Source organism: Notothenia coriiceps, unplaced genomic scaffold, assembly GCF_000735185.1.
Source record: "Notothenia coriiceps isolate Sejong01 unplaced genomic scaffold, NC01 NC01_scaffold00023271, whole genome shotgun sequence".
NCBI classification, from domain to species: domain Eukaryota; kingdom Metazoa; phylum Chordata; class Actinopteri; order Perciformes; family Nototheniidae; genus Notothenia; species Notothenia coriiceps.
The window spans coordinates 18,307-38,072 of record NW_011355972.1 but is presented as its reverse complement, the minus strand read 5'-3'; the positions used below and the strand labels follow the sequence as shown (position 1 = coordinate 38,072).

The 19,766-nt window shown below is 40.0% G+C and overlaps 1 protein-coding gene across 1 annotated transcript; it reads left to right on the top strand.

Annotated features, from left to right (window-relative positions):
- The first annotated feature begins 12,014 nt into the window (after positions 1-12,014).
- Positions 12,015-15,000, top strand: neurod6b (neuronal differentiation 6b). The gene is made up of 2 exons (XM_010781430.1): positions 12,015-12,155; positions 12,448-15,000. Exon 2 carries the CDS (start codon positions 12,453-12,455, stop codon positions 13,443-13,445), a length of 993 nt encoding a protein of 330 aa, XP_010779732.1. The 5' UTR covers positions 12,015-12,155; positions 12,448-12,452; the 3' UTR covers positions 13,446-15,000.
- Positions 15,001-19,766: the final 4,766 nt, after the last annotated feature.

Here is a 19,766-nt window from a genome sequence, read left to right as displayed (position 1 = left end):
TAGGTTAAACCCTCCACTACATCCATGAAGACTAAGTGTGTGTGTGTGTGTGTGTGTGTGTGTGTGAGAGTGTGTGTGCATGTATGTGCATGCATGTGCGTGTATGTGCATGCGTGCGTGTGTGTGTGTGAGAGAGTGTGTGAGTGTGAGTGAGAGAGAGAGAGAGTGTGTGTGTGTGTGTGCATGTATGTGCATGCATGTGTGTGTGTGTGTGTGTGTGTGAGAGAGTGTGTGTGCATGTATGTGCATGCATGTGTGTGTCACTGTCCCACGCCGGCCAGGCGGCCGTGTGTGCCACCATGCTCTGTGACTGCACAGCTGTATCAATAAATCTGGATTCAAAGGGCTCAGATCCTGTCCGCCTGTCTTTATTTCTTTACGACGTAGAATCTATACAGTTTTTAAATGACATTTAAAGAGGCATGCTGCTGATTTTACACATAAAACATCAATCTGTTGAGCTTCAGGGTTTTCCTTTGGGAAGTGCAGCATCTAGGGGTGCGTCATTCTTTTGATTCATCCATAAATTGTCTGTAAAATGTCTGAAAATAGTTGAAAATGAGGTTTCATCAGTATCCTAAACTATCCTACCCATGAGGCCATAGCATTGAAACTGGTTTTGTCAGGGTTCTTACGGTCATTAAAAACCTGGAAAAGTCATGGAAATTCTAAATGTTAATTCCAGGCCCTGGAAAAGTTTTGGAAAGCAAAGTTTTTCCCAAAGTTTTGTAAAAGTCATGGAAATGTAACTAAAGTTGCATCAAATATAATTTATATTTTATCTAATCGCCGAAATAATAATACTATAATGATAATAATACTGTATCGTATAGTAATGAAACGTAAAATGGCGTTCAACTGACGAGGTGTTTTGCTGGTGAGAGATTTGAGTTGCTTTAGCCTGTAGAAGCTAGTAAGCTTACTATTTGATTTGTTTAGATAGGACCAATATGTTTCAGACCTTATTTTCCTGTTCCATGTTAAAAGAAACTATTTTCAGTGATGCCGCTGAGAAAGAGTAATTTGTTTTGTCATGGAAAATGAGGTAAAGGTCCTGGAGAAGTCATGGAAAATCATTGGTGAAAAAGTGTACAGTATGAACCCTGATTTGTATTGCTGTAATAATTAGTCCAGTTCATACTGACTCCTAAGAGATCTCCTCCTAATGAGCTGGAGTTTCCACAGACAGTATTTCCCGTTGATCTGAAGGGATAAAACACAAAGTGAATTTGTACTCAGAATACATTCTTTTTGATTTGTCTAAGTAGACTTTAGCAGCAGTCCCTCAAACCGTTTTGTATCCTTTTCTCCCCTATTTCTTTAGCTGGAGTTGTAAAGTTGCCTGAGTTGATTGAGGGTCATTCTATACTCCTGATTCAAAAGTGAGAGCAGCGTGGTGCGTTTCCTCTCCTGACCAATCAGAGTGTGGCAATGCTCTTTATTTAAAGCATAAGAGAGGTAGAGAATTCCACACCTTCCTGTCTTCACTTATTCCAGACATCATTTCAGCTAGTAACTCTGGTCTTAAGCTTTCTGATTGAGAATCTGAAATGTTGCTCGAGTGAAAGAACATCCTTTCAATGGGTTACTGCGTCAGAGCAGATCTCAGCGCTAGTTATGCAAGAGGTTACGGGTTGCCTATGAATTACTTATGATTGCAGGCTTTATTATTTAAGGCTTTGTTTTGATCAAAACTCATTAACACACTTATTATCAAAGAGGCATTTATTCAACATTGAAGAGGTATTTCATTATTATTGAAGCACTGAGATTTGATCTCCAAGTATTCTTATTCTTATTCTTATCTTCAAAACGTTTTTTTAATTAGTTTTGAGGATTCTTATCCTGCTAAAGTCTGGGAATTTGGTGCAACAACAAGACTGCTGAAGTCCCATTAACTTCACATAAACTGCATTGTATTCTGTCCCCCATCCTGAAAGGACATTTGACAGTCACTATGAAGGATGGGACATTTCTCATTTTGCTTATAGGATTATTACTATTATTATTATTATTATTATTATTACAACCACAATTTCCAACAGCTCAAGGTGATGTCCCCAAATTGCTGTTTATTTAATGTATAATGACAAACACATTTAAGCAGCTGGAACCAGGAAATATTAGAAATGTTCAGCTTGATAAACACAATTAATCCATTATTAGAATAATTGGCAGTTCATTTGAATTTAATCGGTTGAAGAGTTGATTAAACGATAACCATTTCTGCATTCGTAGGTTTCTCTCCGTTTGAAGCTTGACCCCCGCTCTAACGCTAAACGTCAGACTAAATCTGCCTCTGCTGAATCTATTTGAATAGTGTGTGGTTGTTTGCTCACAAAGTCATTCAGACAATACCATTCAGTGCGGGCTTTAGTCCCTTGTTTCCCCCTAAATATCCTGCACCATTTCACACAGCATGGGCCTTCTCTCACAGCAGACATTTTGGACTCGTCATGGTAGGAAGGCTCAGGTGTTTCTAATAACACTGTCCCAGAGAGAGAGACAGCGAGCCCTCGCACAACAACAGCACCCTGAACCCAGGACGCTAAATGGCTAAATCAGCCATCGTTAATTTGATTACCTACACCTGTTTCTACTGCGACACTCTAACATTTCTCCTGGGAAAAGGGCTTCATGCACACTGTAGACAGACAACTGATGCACTCACTTAATGCCATGTTGTTCTATGCTTTCTGATGTGTGGTAGAAACAAAAATATCCAAAGTGCTACATTGAGGCAGTTGTAAATTACTGCCGTCTCATGTTTCAAAATGTAACAAAATAACATCTACTTACAATCTATTTTGATCGTATTACTTTCTACACTTGTACAACATGTACTACAATAAGTAACAAAGTACTTGTACTATAGTGTTAACATCTACTACCCTTTCATCCCTGAATCAGATATGAAATGTGCTTAATGCATTCCTGAAATACTGTAATGATAATATACAATATATATTAATATATTTGATGAATATAGCACCTTACAAAACAGAGTTATACATTTATAAATTACTTTATATATGAGTTTGTGTCAAAGGCTTAAGATTACATCATTATATTTTTAAATATGAGAACATGACCCTTAGTTTTATAATAGAAACAAAGCTAGTGGTGTGTCGACAGGAAGAATTCAAGCCTTTCGATATTTGACGAGCACTTGTTTAAAGAAAAACATGCAAATAATCAAAGTGAAGACAAATGAATATAGCTAACTTACTAGAATCAAAACTCTTATGTATTAAACACCATAACTGAACATTTGTTAGACATGCAGTTGTCCACTAGATGTCTCTGTTAGACTTGAAATCCCTCTGAAGCTCCAGCAGCTCCACCTCTCCGGCTCAGAGGCCCGCAGCACTAAAAATGATCCAGTGACTTGATGTATACCGTGTCACACTCCCAAGACAGTCAGTATATAGCTCTTTATCCACCATATAGGCAGCTCCACAAACATTACACACCCAACGCATATTTATCACAAGCAGCATGCATATTCATGGGCAGGTTGATGGAGCTGGTGGAGGGATGTGTTGGAGTTCTCAGAGTGCCGCAGCAGAAGGCGAATGTTAATTCAATTATACGGCAGCTGTTCCTTGGTGCCCATGGCCACTGTGTTTGCACTAGAACAGAAATCTTGTATTAGGTCCCTCGCCATAAAAGACCATTGCCAGGCAGGAAAATGGAGACTGCCTGTAACCAAAAGCCATCAACCGTATTTTAAAGAGCTTTTAATGCTTATTTTTGGCACGATTGAGGAATATGGTGATGCTGCAAAGTAAGATTTGTGGTTATATTGTTTTTGGCTAGCTGATTTACAAAGCTTTTGTTTTTGGTCATTATTCTTTTAAATAGTCAATCTGCTGGGAAGTGAAATGTGCAAATTAGTTTCTTTTTTTCCTGGTATTAGCTCCAGTCAAGGGTGGTTGGATAAACACGACTGTGTGTCATGTGGTGGCAGAACTGTGATTTGGTGAAAGCCAATTTACAGATACATCAAATCTCTTTCTTTGTGTGTGTTCTTGTGGATTTATATAATCAAGACTTTGTGTATTAACATGCATTAAACAGACAACATGTATGTATTGGTCCTCAATTGCTCTCATACATGCAAATGCAGTTTGTCAATAATGTGAGTGTTGGTATTTGTGCTCCACCCCACCTCCTGTCCCAGGCTCTGGCTGAGCGCCAGTACGACTTGGTGGAGGAAGAGGAGGAGGAGGAAGAGGAGGAGGAGGAGGAGGAGAGGGGGAGGAGGAGGGAGGGGTGTGAAGGCATCCAGACTGTCCCTTCATTACCCGGCTCCCTTAGACTCGCTGTCTGATTCAATCACATGGCCACTGGCGGGAACTGCTGCTCTGATGTTACCTGGACCTGCTAATAAGTTTGCTTTTCCTTCATCAAAAGGAAAACAGCCTCACCTGCGGGAAGGATGAGCTCGACTGCACTACATGTAAAACATATGCAGGCATTCAAATGTGAAGGCATCGAAAACACTCAAGAAACCTCAGGTATTGTCCTCCTATCACACACAGGGGAAGATATAACCAGAAAACTAAGATTATAATAAATAAAAGATTATTTTCATGATTGAGTAATCAGCTAATCATTTTCTCTATTAATCGATCGGTTTCTTCTAAAAATATGTAAAGTTTTTAGTTGAATTTCTCATAGCTTAATTTGAAGTCTGAAAATGGCTTGTTTTGTCCAACAAACACCCAAATATCACCTCATTTATCGTCAAATAAGACAAAGAAAAGCAGCAAATCCTCACATGTACAGTAAGTGTTGGAACTTAAAAAAATAGTTGGCATTATTATCAACTTAATAAAAATGTATAAATACAAAAATGCTGCCAAACATTCAGAAAACATATACTGTAAATAAAATCTAAAGATATCACAACAAGGCTACAGTGCACTGGCCTTTGGGAAGCCATCCTGTGACCTAACCAGAACGGACAGCATGTTCACACCACTTCACTACACACGGCCTCATCACGCAGCATGTAAAGTAGACCTCGCATATCAAGCTGTTTAATAAAAATTGAACCCCGTCTATCGACTGGAAAAAGCACAGAGCTCTATTTAGAGTGACTGATGGAGAGCCCAGAATCAAAGGCCCTGTGGCACGAGCTGCTGGTGAGTCTGGGAATTGGCCCAACTCTTAAAGAGCCCAGCGTCCCTCATCTTGACTAACCCTGAACAGGAAGTAGCGATTTCTGCTGGCAGCCGAGAGGATCCTTCTCTGGAAGCCTGACAGGTGAGGGGGCCGAGGCTGCCAACTGTACCCCCCCCCCTCAGGTGGGCACAAGGGGCAGGGCAGACCCCCGTCACAGCATTGAGACACTCAGCAGATGATGGGAGCTACCGAGGGCATTTCACTCCCTGACGTCTGCAGACGAAGATCTGCTGTGGAAGTTGGAATCTCTCCAGTACAACATGGCACTGATAGAAACACAGAAATATTTCTACTACAAATATTTGACGAGTTGATTTTGAATAATGAGAGGTTGTTACTGGGTGTGTTTAAGCATTAACTCTCAGCGGTGGAAGTACATTTACTACTGCAGTGTAGTTTTGAGTCACTAAACTTGACTATTACTTTATACTACATATATTCATGACGACTGTGATGTATATCGACCTAGGCTTGTTTGCTAATATGAAAAGTATAAACACCCATTTTCCTGTTTTGGTTAAACAAAGTAAGGTTTACGGAAATTAAGTAGATGTTAAGACAATTCCCGACTAGTCTCGCCCACCACTTTTTGGGGGGGTTAACCTTAGATTCAAGTTGTCCCTCAAGACTTTTCGGATTTAATATAAAAGGCACATTATCGACTGATTAAATCAAACCAACTGAGTGATGTAAAACTGGATGGAGAGACATTCAAGCAAGCAGAGGGCGTCCGCTTGTCTTTATTTCATTCTTTATAGATTTCATCGACCAGAATGCAAATCAGCTGCAGTTAAAGTGCATTGTTTGCTCAGTTTGATAATTTGATTTTAGAACAGCAACGTAAATTAAAGACCTATCTTTTTTATTTGGCTTATCATTTGGGGCAATTGGATTTTTTTTGTAGTATCACTGTTCATGTTTTATTGTTTTATGGTTCAGTGATATAACTCTTACTGTTTGTTTATACCTTGTTTTTAATTATCTTCCTCATTTTTTATTGTCATTTTCTGTCATACTCTGTAAAGCACTGCGTCAAGCATGAAAGGTGCTCTAAAGTGTATTATTAATATTATGTTTACATTGTTATACTGTTTTCTTTACCAAATGATCTCAATACTTCTCCTACCTTTTGCTACCTTGACCATAATGACAAGAAATCAACAAAAAGATCTCCTCTCATCAGCTGCTGATTTGTGGTACTAACAACAAGAACTTTAAAATCTCATTTATCATTGATTTGACTTGTTTTCTGTCTTTGTGTTGATCCTATTTGAAATCTGTTTTCCATCATTCAGCTTTGTCCTTTTAAATAAACCTCCAACCTAATTTAACACTCGTTCTCGCTAAAACTGTTTAAACACAGATGGCGTGATGTCATGTTGAGATATCTGCAGCTACATTACAATGGGGTTTAAACGAGTGGAGTTCAAGGTGGAGGTATTCTGTGCAGCCAGGGGTGAATATATGTGTAATGAAAGTGGCATTTCAAACAGTACTTATGTTTGTTATCATTGTGGTGGACTGTCAGCTATAAAATGACTTTTTTCCCCACTAACATGAAATACATTTACTTAGTTTCAGCTTCATTTGCACTGAACACTGGAAACTCTTCCTTTGCCACACTGTTAAGAGTACGAAGCAGTTTCAAATGAATCAAGGCGACGGGAGTTGAGGACGGTTGATGAAGAAAAATATTTCATATCAACACTTAGAGTGTCGATTAGGTGAGAAAACGACATTGCAGCCCTGTCAATCATCCTGGCTTCGTGCTCGGGGGGAAAAGCATGAGCTGCTTCTAGCGTAACAGTCAATAGAATCAAATACATGAGCAAAACACTTTTAAAAACCTGTTTTCATTCGCTTCTTGTTTCTGAACTAAGAGAGTTTTACCAACAACATGCCCCTTGTGTAATAACATATAAATAATGTGTCTTTAGTGAGTCCCTTATTTACATTTCCTGACATCAGTCTGTAAGTCAGAAAAGAGCTCCGGAGTTTATCATACATTTCAATATGAAATGTGAGTTTTACTTGTATAAGATATCTGACACATTTTCATTTATCCTATCACTTTCTGGGTATGGAAGTGTCGCTTTCTACCACAACAGATTGTCACAGCCACTTTGAACGTGTGCGAACAGATTGTGCTTTGAAAAAGAAACGGGCGCCTGCAGCAACATTTCACGTCTGCATCCCATCTCTGTCTGAAAATGGGACTAACATCTTTACATTATACATCTTCAAAAACATATCCATTATTCATATCCCCATATTTTAATACTATTAGCACTTCTATGCCGCCCACCTAAATACCTGTGTTACCTATCAAAGGAGCAGTGACAGTCGCTTACTTTGTTTGGGTGTAAAGAGACGGGTTGGGATTAAGAAATTACTATGGGCCATCACACCAAATTAAATTAGATCTGTGAGTTGATTATATATCCGTATGCTAAAAAGAATTGATACAATATTGGGCACAGGAGAAACGTTGCTTCTTACCTTGTGAGCGGACTGTTGTGTTGTTTGTATAGACAACACACACACAAACACACCACGCTCCCACCTGTGTGGGTGGAGGTGTGGCCACTGCAGGCAGCTGAGTGGGGCAGCATATGGAGTTTCTAATTGGGTAGAACAGCACAGCTGGAGGACACCAGTCCAGGACCTGGCCTCTGGTAATCAGTCCCACAATCCTCAGCCCTCCTCTGCACATCCACCCGCTGGCTGGGGGGGGGATGTGCTTCACTCCTGAAACCGAGAGGAAACATGTCCACTTAGAGTGTTTTAATTCTGAATCATGTCAATGTCATATTAAAATAGTGACAGGACATCGACATCCTGGACATTTAGCTGTTGTTCCTTTTGAGATTAATGCAATCCCCTGCCAATTGACTGTAATGTAATTTCCCATTTTTTATTTCTGACCAAATGTTGTACACAGTCTCACTGAAATCCCTATATAACTCATTGATTATCACTAAACACACTATACATGTCGGCTCTTAAACATGCAGTATATGTTGTGCAAAGGTCATGTCTCCATCATATTATTCTGTATAGAAAACTCTGAACACTGCAGATCTTTTTTTTTTCAAATCCAATGTTCCCTAAGTAACTTTTGGAACAGTAGGACCTGGTTAAAGTGTATTACTCTCAAGTCAATGTTGAAATGTTTACAAAAAGGAACCATGATCAACTATTTACTTTTTTTTTTCTTTGTATGTAGATTTAAACAAATGTAAATACCTGTAAGTGCATTTTAACCCAATATTGTTTGTTCTGTTTTTCTTTTCTTGCAGGTAAAACCATCCCAGTCAGAGACATTAACTAATTCAACTACATTTAGTTTAGTTCATTTGCAACACTACGTCACCTGGTACGCTTTATACAACTCTGTCTTCCATACATACAACTAATGTGCAACAGCCATTTCATTGAAGGAAGAATAATGCCGTTTTCTATTAACACATTAAGGTTATGAGCTTTTTATAAGATATTAATCCTGCAACAACAGGTTTATAGTGTCTGAGCGTTTTAAATTTAACAGCAGGAACAGAGGCAGTCATGCGGGTTTTAGGTATAATCAAGTACTCAAAATAAATTAGTTGCACTCCTATTAGGGACGAGTAAATTAAATCCCTATTTGGCTTCAGTGAAGTGAACACGCACCTCAACATAAAGCATGCAAACTAAATAGGGAGAGTTGTTAAATTGTTGAGGAACTGAAAATTGACAGCAGAAGGCTCATTATGGAGTAAGTGTCAGGATTTTTAAAAAAAAGACATGCTTTGCCTTTGGGGTTCATTTTCCGGCTTTCTTCTGCCTCAATTAAGAAATTATCTATAAATAGTGATGCAGTGAATTAGATCCCGGACAGAATCACGTTTGTATCACCACACCATCACCATTACTACACCCTCTACCACTCCACCTCGCTGTCATCAGCTAGTGACATTGATTGAGAAACGCTTGCGACTCAGCGTGCGATCAGTGGCGCCTTCATTTGCAGCTCGGCACCACGCACCGTGCCTATAAAAGCTGATAATGTGATAATTAAAAGAGCTGACAGCAAAGAACTGTCAGCGAGATACCCTGATTTACCAACCTCTGCTATATCATATACCTCTCAAATGACCAAGCTTCCTCTCTGGAAATATGACACTTAACATATCAATTGAAGTAATTAACTATAATTTAGGATAAAAAAAAGTTAGGAAGTCTCGGTCAAAGTCAGTTTTTTGATAAAAATACATTTTTAAAACATCAGATTCGGACCTGTAAAAAAGGATTTCTTGCAGACAAAAGATCACTGCCATGTCCCTCTCTTTCCCTCTCAACCACACCATGATTTATTACCTGAAAAGACAAGAGAACTAATTAGTGGAGTAATTAATTAATATAAATTTGCATATTTGCATTTGCAATTAGTGCAGTCAACTGATTAGTCTGAGATGGGGAGTTTGACTCATCAGATGCTAGGGTGTGTGTGTGTGTGTGTGTGTGTGTGTGTGTGTGTGTGTGTGTGTGTGTGTGTGTGTGTGTGTGTGTGTGTGTGTGTGTTGGACCAGGACGATCAGCAGGCCAGCTGAGGCATTTTTGGGGGGGAGGCCGTGATGAAAGGATTTTTTTTTTTTCAGTATTTTTCTTTTTTGGGGGTGCGTACAGTATCTTTGCAAATGCTCACTCACACACACTTGCCTTTATTAGTGTGAACACATGTGTGGTGCTCTGTCTCAGGTATGTAAAGTCACCAGTGTGTGTATGCTGTCCTATCTTTCCCTTCCTGTGGTCCCTTTACACTCTGACCTCACACTAAGGTGTCATCATTGTCCTGCTGATCGATGTCCAATACAGAGAGATTGATAAGCTGCTGTAATTGATTCTCCTTGCAACAAGGTCATTCACAGGAATACATTGTGTGCGCGCTTGTGTGTGTGTTCCACATAACTGAGGAGTGCATATACCCATATCGAGTGCCAGCTGTGCCCCTGTGTGGATTTGGCAGTGTGCCAATGGGCCTTTTCCACGGGGTGTACTTAATGTGTACGGTCCTGAGGTACCAACACTGTTTCGCCCCCCCGGTGCCACACCATCCTCTGCAGGTGAGAGGCCTGCAGGAGAGAAAGAAGTGTAACAATTAATCGATTAGACGATCAATTAGAAAAACTAAAACACAATTATTCTGATAGTCGGCTGATCGTTCAAGACGTTTTTTTAAATCATGAATGCCCTACAGTAAGTTCTCTGGATGTAGCTTCTCCAATGTGAGGATGTGATGATTTTTTCTCTTGTAATCTGAATATTTATAGGTTTGCATTGTTGGTTGAGATCAACTCTGGACTCTGGGAAAATGTCACAGGCCTTTTTCATTATTTTCTAATTCTATCGAATAATTCTCATACAGTTAAATCCAATAAGGTGTCGTTTATGAGCTGCTTAAGAGGACCCTGAACACAACATTAGAGTTAACAGACTGGAGTATATCTCTGTATAATGTAAATATTCAATCTTTGTTTTCTTTCAGCTACTTCTCAGAAATACATTTCTAATTGGTTTCATTTAATGTAATATCTTGCTTTAAGTTTTATGGCAGATTTCCCACCGATGTTATACTGCATGTTTGCATTAACTGTGTATGTTGTTGTATCTTTTACATAGTTTTGATAATCAAATTCTTGAAGAAATGCATGGGCTTTATGGACTTGGCTTGGAAACCGAAGGGTGGTGAGTTCAAGTGCCAGAACGGACCAAGTAAGGAGTGTACTATAAATAAAATAAAATCAAGTTTTATTTATATAGCACATTTATAAACGATTTTTGGTCGAGCCAAAGTGCTGTAAATATAATAAAAATAGCCTACAGTAGAGACACTTTACAGCTAATACAACAGCACAGATTGTTCAGAATATCAGTATGAAGGGGGTGCCAGTTGTCCTGGCTCTGCCAAGGTGCCCTTGAGCAAAGCATCAGCTCACTGATTCCCAGGCACTGTATGTTCTAATAGCTGACAACTATTTATAATAGGATGGGTTAAATGCAGAGATAACATACTGTATTACTGTCTGTACAGGGCTGTGTACATGTGTGTGACAAACGAAAGGGATTTAGATTTCCAACTATTCAGAAGAAGCATTGAGTTTTTATAGCAGGGGCTTATTTATTATTTTAAATAACATCTATCTATCTACTATCTATCTATCTATCTATCTATCTATCTATCTATATATCTATCTATCTATCTATCTATCTATCTATCTATCTACTATCTATCTATCTATCTATCTATCTATCTATCTATCTATCTATCTATCCATCTATCTATCTATCTATCTACTATCTATCTATCTATCTATCTATCTATCTATCTATCTATCTATCTATCTATCTATCTATCTATCTATCTATCTATCTATCTATCTATCTATCTATCTATCTATCTATCTATCTATCTATCTATCTATCTATCTATCTATCTATCTATCTATCTCCTTCTTTCTTATCTGACCTGTTGAAGATGCCTGCAAACTCGAACAATCTCAATTTTTTTCCCACAAAATACGACATTAATTTATCTTTCTTACACGCAGAGATGCAGATATTAGTTGTTATCCTCTCCGGTCTGTGTTTCTTGACGGTAAACGCGGGCCTCCCGGTGCCCATTACCGGAGCTGCCAGATGATCGGTACGATATGGAGATCCCATGGGACAGTGAGCACGTGGTCTCGCCTGCCACAAGACGTCAGCGGCAGATGGCATGGGTACCCGCTGTTGGCATGAGTGTCATTCCTCAAAGAGAGAGGGAAGGGAAAGAGAGAGAGAAGAGGGAGAGCTCCACACAGCCAGGCAGAGAGAAGGGAGTGCGCACAGTTCTGCTTTTCTCATAATCTGTGGTTTGCAAGAGAAGAAGCTGCAGCGCAGATTCAGAGGAGATATTTGGGAACATGCATGGTGCAAACTGACCTGAGGTTAGTATTAACATTGTTATATTATGTATTAATGAAGATGTGTTGTTTTTGCCTCTCTTTAAAAACAATGTGGCTTTTATCAGGTATTATCACTAAATATGTGACAGAGCCTTTAAACAAGGTTCCTTTTTACAATGAAGTTGAGTGTCTTTGAAAAGGTGACATTGGCCTTGCTTGCCAATTTGTTCCTCTTCCTCTTGGGAGGACCTATGTAATTAACTGGCAACCTTCAAAATGATTCTGTGTTATACTCTATCCTCATCGTTTATGTTTTTTGGCTTTGATTTTACAGGAAATATGTTGACATTGCCATTCGAGGAACCTCATTTGATGCGTGAGCCGCGGTTCGGTGCCAGTTATTCCCGTGAAAGCCTGCCTGAGAGCCTGGAGAAGGAGCACGACAGGTCCAACTCTGACATGAGGGAGGCCGAGGAGGACATGTCCGACAGAGAGGAGGAGGAGGAGAGGGAGAGCGAGCAGGATGACAACGGGCTCCCTAAGAAGCGAGGCCCGCGAAAAAAGAAGCCCGGTAAGGAGTTCGAACGGACCAAAGTACGGCGGCACGAAGCGAACACCCGGGAGAGGTGCAGGATGCACGGCCTGAACGACGCGTTGGAGAGCCTTCGCAAAGTTGTGCCGTGCTACTCAAAAACTCAAAAACTGTCCAAGATCGAGACCCTGAGACTGGCTAAGAACTACATCTGGGCCCTGTCAGAGACCCTGAGCGCGGGGAAGAGACCGGACCTGCTCGCCTTCGTGCAGACTTTGTGCAAAGGATTATCTCAGCCCACGACCAACTTGGTGGCCGGTTGTTTGCAGCTGAACGCGAGAAATTTCCTCACAGACCACAACGGAGAGGTCATGTTCTCTGGCAGGTCGCCATACGATGCCGTGTACCCCTACCCGGGCTCAGACGTGAACACGCCCCCCGGGCACAGCGGCAGCAGCGTGGACGGAGGTGCCAAGCCGTTCAGACACTACAGCTACAGCGGCGCGTACGAGCCCTACTACGAGAACCCGTCCCCGGAGGGCGGAAGTCCGCCTTTCGACGGTCAGATGAGCCCCCCGATGAACTTTAACGGGATTTTCTCCCTAAAACACGACGATCCACCAGACTACGGGAAAGGCAGCCACTATGGAATGCGCTACTGCAGTGCGCCAGGACGCACGGCTCTTGCGCACAACTCCATGTACCGAGTGTCCCCAGAGGGCCGCTTCCCCTATGATTTGCACGTCCGCAGCCAGTCCTTCCAAGCACAAGGGGAAGTTAATGGCTCTTTCCACAATTAATCAATCAGCTGGACAAAGTTCAAGTTTCAGAAGCGATGCAATTTCCCCCGCAGATGTCGAGAGTGGACTCCAGACACGCTGATGCACTGCAAAAATGCCAATTGAATCAAGTCATTTAATGTTGAATACTCAGTCTTGTTTTTACTTTGAACCATGATGTAAATCTGCAAATTAGATATGATAATTTACTTCACAAAACGTGTGTCAATAAGGCAGAAAAAAGATACAACGAGGCTTTTGCTTTGGAATGAAATTAAACGATTTCATTCTGAAGGCAGATCTCTGGTTCAATCAACGAACATTAAAATGTAAAGGCTCACTGCCCCATTTGTTTTGCATATGGACAACCACAAATGTAAAGAAATGGGTTAAGTACATTGTTTTACAGTTAGAATGTATTATGTATTTGTTAATGGCTGCACTGCAGATGTAAGTCAGGTTATTTAAAGCTAATATTGTGACAATTCATTCGATGTTCTGCCTTTTAATAAGGTTCCAGCAGTCAGTAAAATAATTTTCGTGGCAAATAAAATCAGCTAAATAAACAACCGGGGAAGAAGAATCTGAATAACGCTTCGCCTCATCAGGGAAGTTTGCTGAAACATGATTGGAGTTCAGAGATTCAGTCTGTTAGCAATAAAGGTCAATTGAGCTATGCAAGGCAGCCAAATGCAATCTTTGCTTAAACAATGATAAATGTCTATTTCCATTCACAAGGCGTTTCTCATTATCTAATATATATTTAAAATGATGACAATTAGGACCTACACAAAATGAATTATTAAAAAAAGTGTTTGGTGCACGTGTTTAGGAGACCTGATGATGATGTCATCTGAACTGGTCCTATAAATACAGGAAGTTTTGGGGGGAAAAAGTTAAAAACTAAATGCATTTGTATTTGGAGTAAATAGTGTGGCATCGAGGTGAATGTAAATTATTATTGTATTCATTTATTTAAGCTTATTTATTATAAGTCCTTCAATTTGAATGTGGATAATATATTATTAAAACAATATTGTAAAATCAACAGTTGACATGTGAATTTCCATACATTTAAAGTTTGTTTCTGTTGCATTGGTGTATATTTCACTGCAGATGGAAGTAAAATAAATTTGTGTGAGGTTAACAAGATGTTTCCAAACTATATGGATCTGAAAAACATGCCTTAAAAAAATAGATGCTGACGTCAATATGCAACGAAATGACAGTTTTGGATAGTTTGATGTGAACTTTTTACAGAGTGATGCACTTCATGTATTCCTGCACAATGTTGGTGACTGTGCTCCCATAAATTGATTTTGTAACTTTACCCGAATGAAGAATGATTATTGGATATATTCTGAACTTTTATTTCTCTCTTTAGCACACACACTCTTGAAAACTCGTTATGGATCGAAATATTCGTGAAGTAATGTGTTAATGTTTTGTGATGTGTTTGTCTCAATAAAATTAAGAAGCTGTGAGGGGCTTTCTGTGCAGCTTCTTGACTGTCTGTGAAAACCATCGACAGGAGGAAAATGGCGATTGAATAAATGTGATATTAATAAATCAAAAAAGCCCCGGACATAATTGTTTTTATTTATTTTTGAGAAATTGAATATGTTAATATAACATTGCAACCTTTTGAGTTTCAGGTGACAGTGCGTAAAGGCCTTGCGTGTAGGCCAAAAGCAACATACGATGTGAATAGTATATATATATTTAAATATATGTTGAGTTTTAAACTGTAAAAGGGAATGTTATCAATTATTTTTTCAAACGATACAAATGAAGTTTATCTTAAATTGGCATTCTTAATGAATTAAACACACATCTCTGATAGCCTACGTTACGCACATATTACGCTGTGTTTTTTGTAATGCTTTGTCTGAAATTGGCTTGTCGATATAATTTAATTTAATTTCAGTTGATCAGATGGCTGATTTGTGAAAAATGTGCCCACGAGGTGTTGGATGTGAGCCAGAGATCGCAGTCCTCTGGTAATCCCTGGAGATACTTATGTTAAATCTGTCCCGCGTCTCTAAAAGCAAATATAAAAGTTTATTTTCCGGCAGTATTTTTGAAAAATCTATTTGATTTCGCTCTCCTGCTCTTTAGATGATCCTAAACTCTCGGGTTTAAATACAAATACACGCCTATATTTAATGTAGTATGTAACTCGTGGTTACAGACGCACCGTTTGCAGGTTATAAACACAACTCTTTATATACTACGTGGAAGAAAGAACAAGTCAACTGGGTTACTTGTGTTTCACTTTCACTTCACAACTACTGTTTCCTGCTAAACGTTCCATTAATAAAACCTGGTAAAACAGCTAAACTCATTTATTTGACCAACACTACCATCATGGAAAACGTTCAAAGAGAAACTCCAGCGACTCACACGACAGATGCGGATAATTTTAACATTTGGATAAGGCACCGACATATATCCAAATCTTAATGTATTCCTAATTCATAAAATAAATCTAAAATAACACAGGAGAAAAATGCAGTTTAATATAAAGCAATAATTGTACAGAAGCTTAAGATGCCACTGAAATCAAAGTTACCTGCAAGAAACTAACCTCAAAGACTACGAACACCTCAACAGCTTTCAGCACCTTTCTGTAATGAACCCTGACTGTCTTTTTGACATTTGATAATTAGATAACTGTGACTTTAAGGATATGACAGATATGTGAGAAATAGTGTAGGAACTACATGAAACGCAGTTTGAGAAAGGACCTTCAGATCTGTATGTGACATGTGGGGAAAAGAGAAAGGAGAAGAAGAAGAGTTAGAGGAAGAGGAAGAGGAAGAAATGAACCTATTCCAGCATTTATTCAATTATGAAGTTGAACTAATGACTCAGAATCATAACGGTTTGCAAATAATGGTAAAACTCTTGTTCTCTTTCATTTCTGTAGAGACATTTACAGTGTTCTCTAGCGTTAAATCACATCATCATATCTGTTTTAAAGATGCAAACGACATTAAGATAACATCCTTACCAATGTTTGAGCTAATTTAATTTGATAGCTAAATGAGCAAACATTGAAAAAACCAATGGCAGCACAAAGTGAACCTAATGGAACTTCTCACAAATTCGTTTTAGAAATCACTAACCAGAAAACAACACATATCATAAAATGTAATCTTCCTCTTCTGCGTATTTAACTTCAAATCATTTTAAATGGTGTTAAGGCTTGCATTTTGTCGATTTAGATATCAGTGCTGCTTTTGGTGAATTGTATTTCTAGCAGATCAACTTGTGGAAAAAAACAAACACAAATAAGGAACATTAAGGGTTTATTTTATTATTGAGAAAAGGTGTTGTTTTCCCATCTTCATTCCCTCACTCATCCCTCTCTCCCCTATATCATCATTAAACTGGAAGTCCGGGTTACTGGAGGTCCCTCTGGGGCCCTAAAATCATCTCTTTAGCCCCTCATCCGTCACGACCAGGCCTTATTTATCCCATTCACTAAAATTCTAACCATGTCAGTCTTACTGCTGTTTCTACCAGGCGGTGTGTGTGTGTGTGTGTGTGTGTGTGTGTGTGTGTGTGTGTGTGTGTGTGTGTGTGTGTGTGTGTGTGTGTGTGTGTGTGAATGCACAGGAGGATTTCAATCCCTCCTGGGGCCTCACAGAGAGGCTGACGAGGGTGAGGAGGAGTTGAGGGAGAGAGGGGAGGGGGTGTTTCACGCCCACAGGGTCCACAGAGCGGCGTGCAGCAGTTTAGCACGGGGTCAAACGTGTACACGTACCCCTACATTCAAGCAGCTCATTAAAGCTGCGTTGAGAGAGAGCGAGGCAGAGAGGGGGAGAAAGAAGTATAGGGAGAGAGAGAGAGAGAGAGAGGGAGCATATGGCCCGGCTCTGTGTGGGAGGTGAAGGACAGGAATGGAGGATATATATCGTACAGAGGTGAATCTGCAATCTGAGATGTAATGTCATAATTAGTGCAAAACAAACATTGTGTTTCTATAGGGAGAAGTTTCAGAATGACAACAGTCACCTCAGAAGTTGGGAAAAGTTTTCTGCAATCACCTATAACCCCAAAACACAAATGAATCTGTATATGTATTTTATATTTGAAATATATCATGGTAATTTATTGTAATTAGGAGCCTTTATTTTCCACTGCAATGTCTGAAAATCGTAGCACCAGTCAAGAAAAAATGAAAATAATGGTTCCCGCCACGTCGGCAAGCATCCTCAAATTTTGTGCCATTCCCAAGCCCCAGATGGTGTGGGATGGGAAACGTTCCCCCATTAAATTCCTAATAATCATTTCTCCCGCGGAATCGGGGGTGGTGGCAGAGGGGATGGAGGAGGGTGGGGTGCGAGTGTGTGTGTGTGTGTGTGTGTGTGTGTGTGTGTGTGTGTGTGTGTGTGTGTGTGTGTGTGTGTGTGTGTGTGTGTGTGGCTGGGAGTGAGGATTGGGTTTGTGGGTGAGGGGAGTAGAGGGATTTCGTGTTTTAATTAGACAGATTTAAGGAGCTGAACCCCCCCTCAAACTGTGTGTGTGTGTGTGTGTGGAAAGAGACTCACTAGGATTCATTTATGCCTATATTTCGGTGCGTGTGGGTGCATGTGTGAAAGAATTACACATGAGTATAGACACGTGTGTGCGTGAGTGTGTGTTGCAGGTCACGGCAGGGCTGATGCTGCTGCAGAGGAGGCCTGACACTCCGGTACCACGGGCCAGGATCTCATTAACGTGTCAGATTGGTGGATCAGTCTCTCTGGCAGCCGGCCCGGCCTCTCACAGGAAGTACTTTCTCTCTATCTGTGAACTTGGCACTGAGAGGTTAGAGAGGGAGGGAGGATGAGGGGAATATATTGGCCTGAAGGAGAGAGGAGAGGCAGAGGCACTAATTATAATATTTGGTCAGATTGGATAAATATTGGGTGAAGGATTGTGGTTTAAGAGCTGCTTTTATCCGTCCGGGAAATTAATGAGTGATGAATAGGAGCGTTGGTTTCCGTGGAGTGAGAGAGTCAGACTGCACTTGCACTATTTCGGAGGTGGAGATATGCTAAGTATGTGACAGGAGCATCTGTCACTACATCACCTTTGTGCTTTGTGCCCTTTGTCTAGGGGTACTGCATGCATGTGTGTGAGAAAGTGTGTGTGGCTACATTATGAGAGAGTATCGGGTGGGTTTTGGAGCAGGTGGGAGGCAGACAGGGGTGTGATCCTCTGACACCCCTGCAACACCCTATTTCAGGGAACACTGAGAGACACGGTGCTGCTGGGTGGAGAGGAATCCATTCCCTTGACTGTGAACATGAGTGTGTGGTAGTCATGACGGCACTGTGCTGTGTGAGAAATGTCAGGGACAAATGTGGACTCCTTCAAATATATTAATTTCACAAGTTTAAACAGCATATTGAACACTAAAACCTTGTTACATCTTGTAGAATATTGTTTTTTTTAGTGCTGCAAATTTGAAAAACAAATATAATCGAGTTGCTTTCAGCTTAGTGAACAAAAACGGCATTAATGTCATGGATAAAGTCATGCTGGTAAGATAAATGGATAGACAGTTCACTCAATTGCAGGTTGCAACGTCAATTTCCATATAACACCCATCTGATATGTCAAACCCCATCTACATATTGGGTGTTAACGAAGTTAGGAAAAATTACACTAGATAGATATACACACTTTTCTAGACATTTCTATATGTCAACTTCCACTACTATTAAAAATATGTTAAGTCCAGAAGTTTAAAGAATACAAAATGTTCTGTTTGGGGTCTTAAACCCGTAGACCCTCTTCATGATCTCAATTCACATTATTTAATCAGATTGCTACCTTCTGATTTTTTCTAATACTTTGACTTTTTTTGACAGGGTAAACATAATTATCGTTTTCTTATTAGAGGTCTAACTAGTTGGACCAAGTATCGTCACTCTGCAGGACAACTTATATTGTTTGTCTATGTTTTAGTCTATGATCTCCGTCAGGCATACACATGAATGGACTTCATGAGATCTGTGATTGACTGTGTGTCTGAAAGTGGCTTATCTTACTTGACTTATATTTTGGCCATGTTTTCATAAACATGGCCAAAATACAGGAATAAAGGAATACACTCATGTGTATTCCTAAGGACAACCTGTGTTTATGCGGGATTTTGTTTATATTAATAACGTCATTAATTAGGCTACTCCTCGTACATGGCCGCTAGGGCCCGCAAGTTAACCACAACTGCTTCAGGAGCGGAAGGCAAATCCGACAATCTGCTAGGCTTAAAACGAAACTCACCATGATCTGATGTGGGCCGGGTCACATTTCTGCTTTACCGTGGTCTAAAAACTGACATCCATT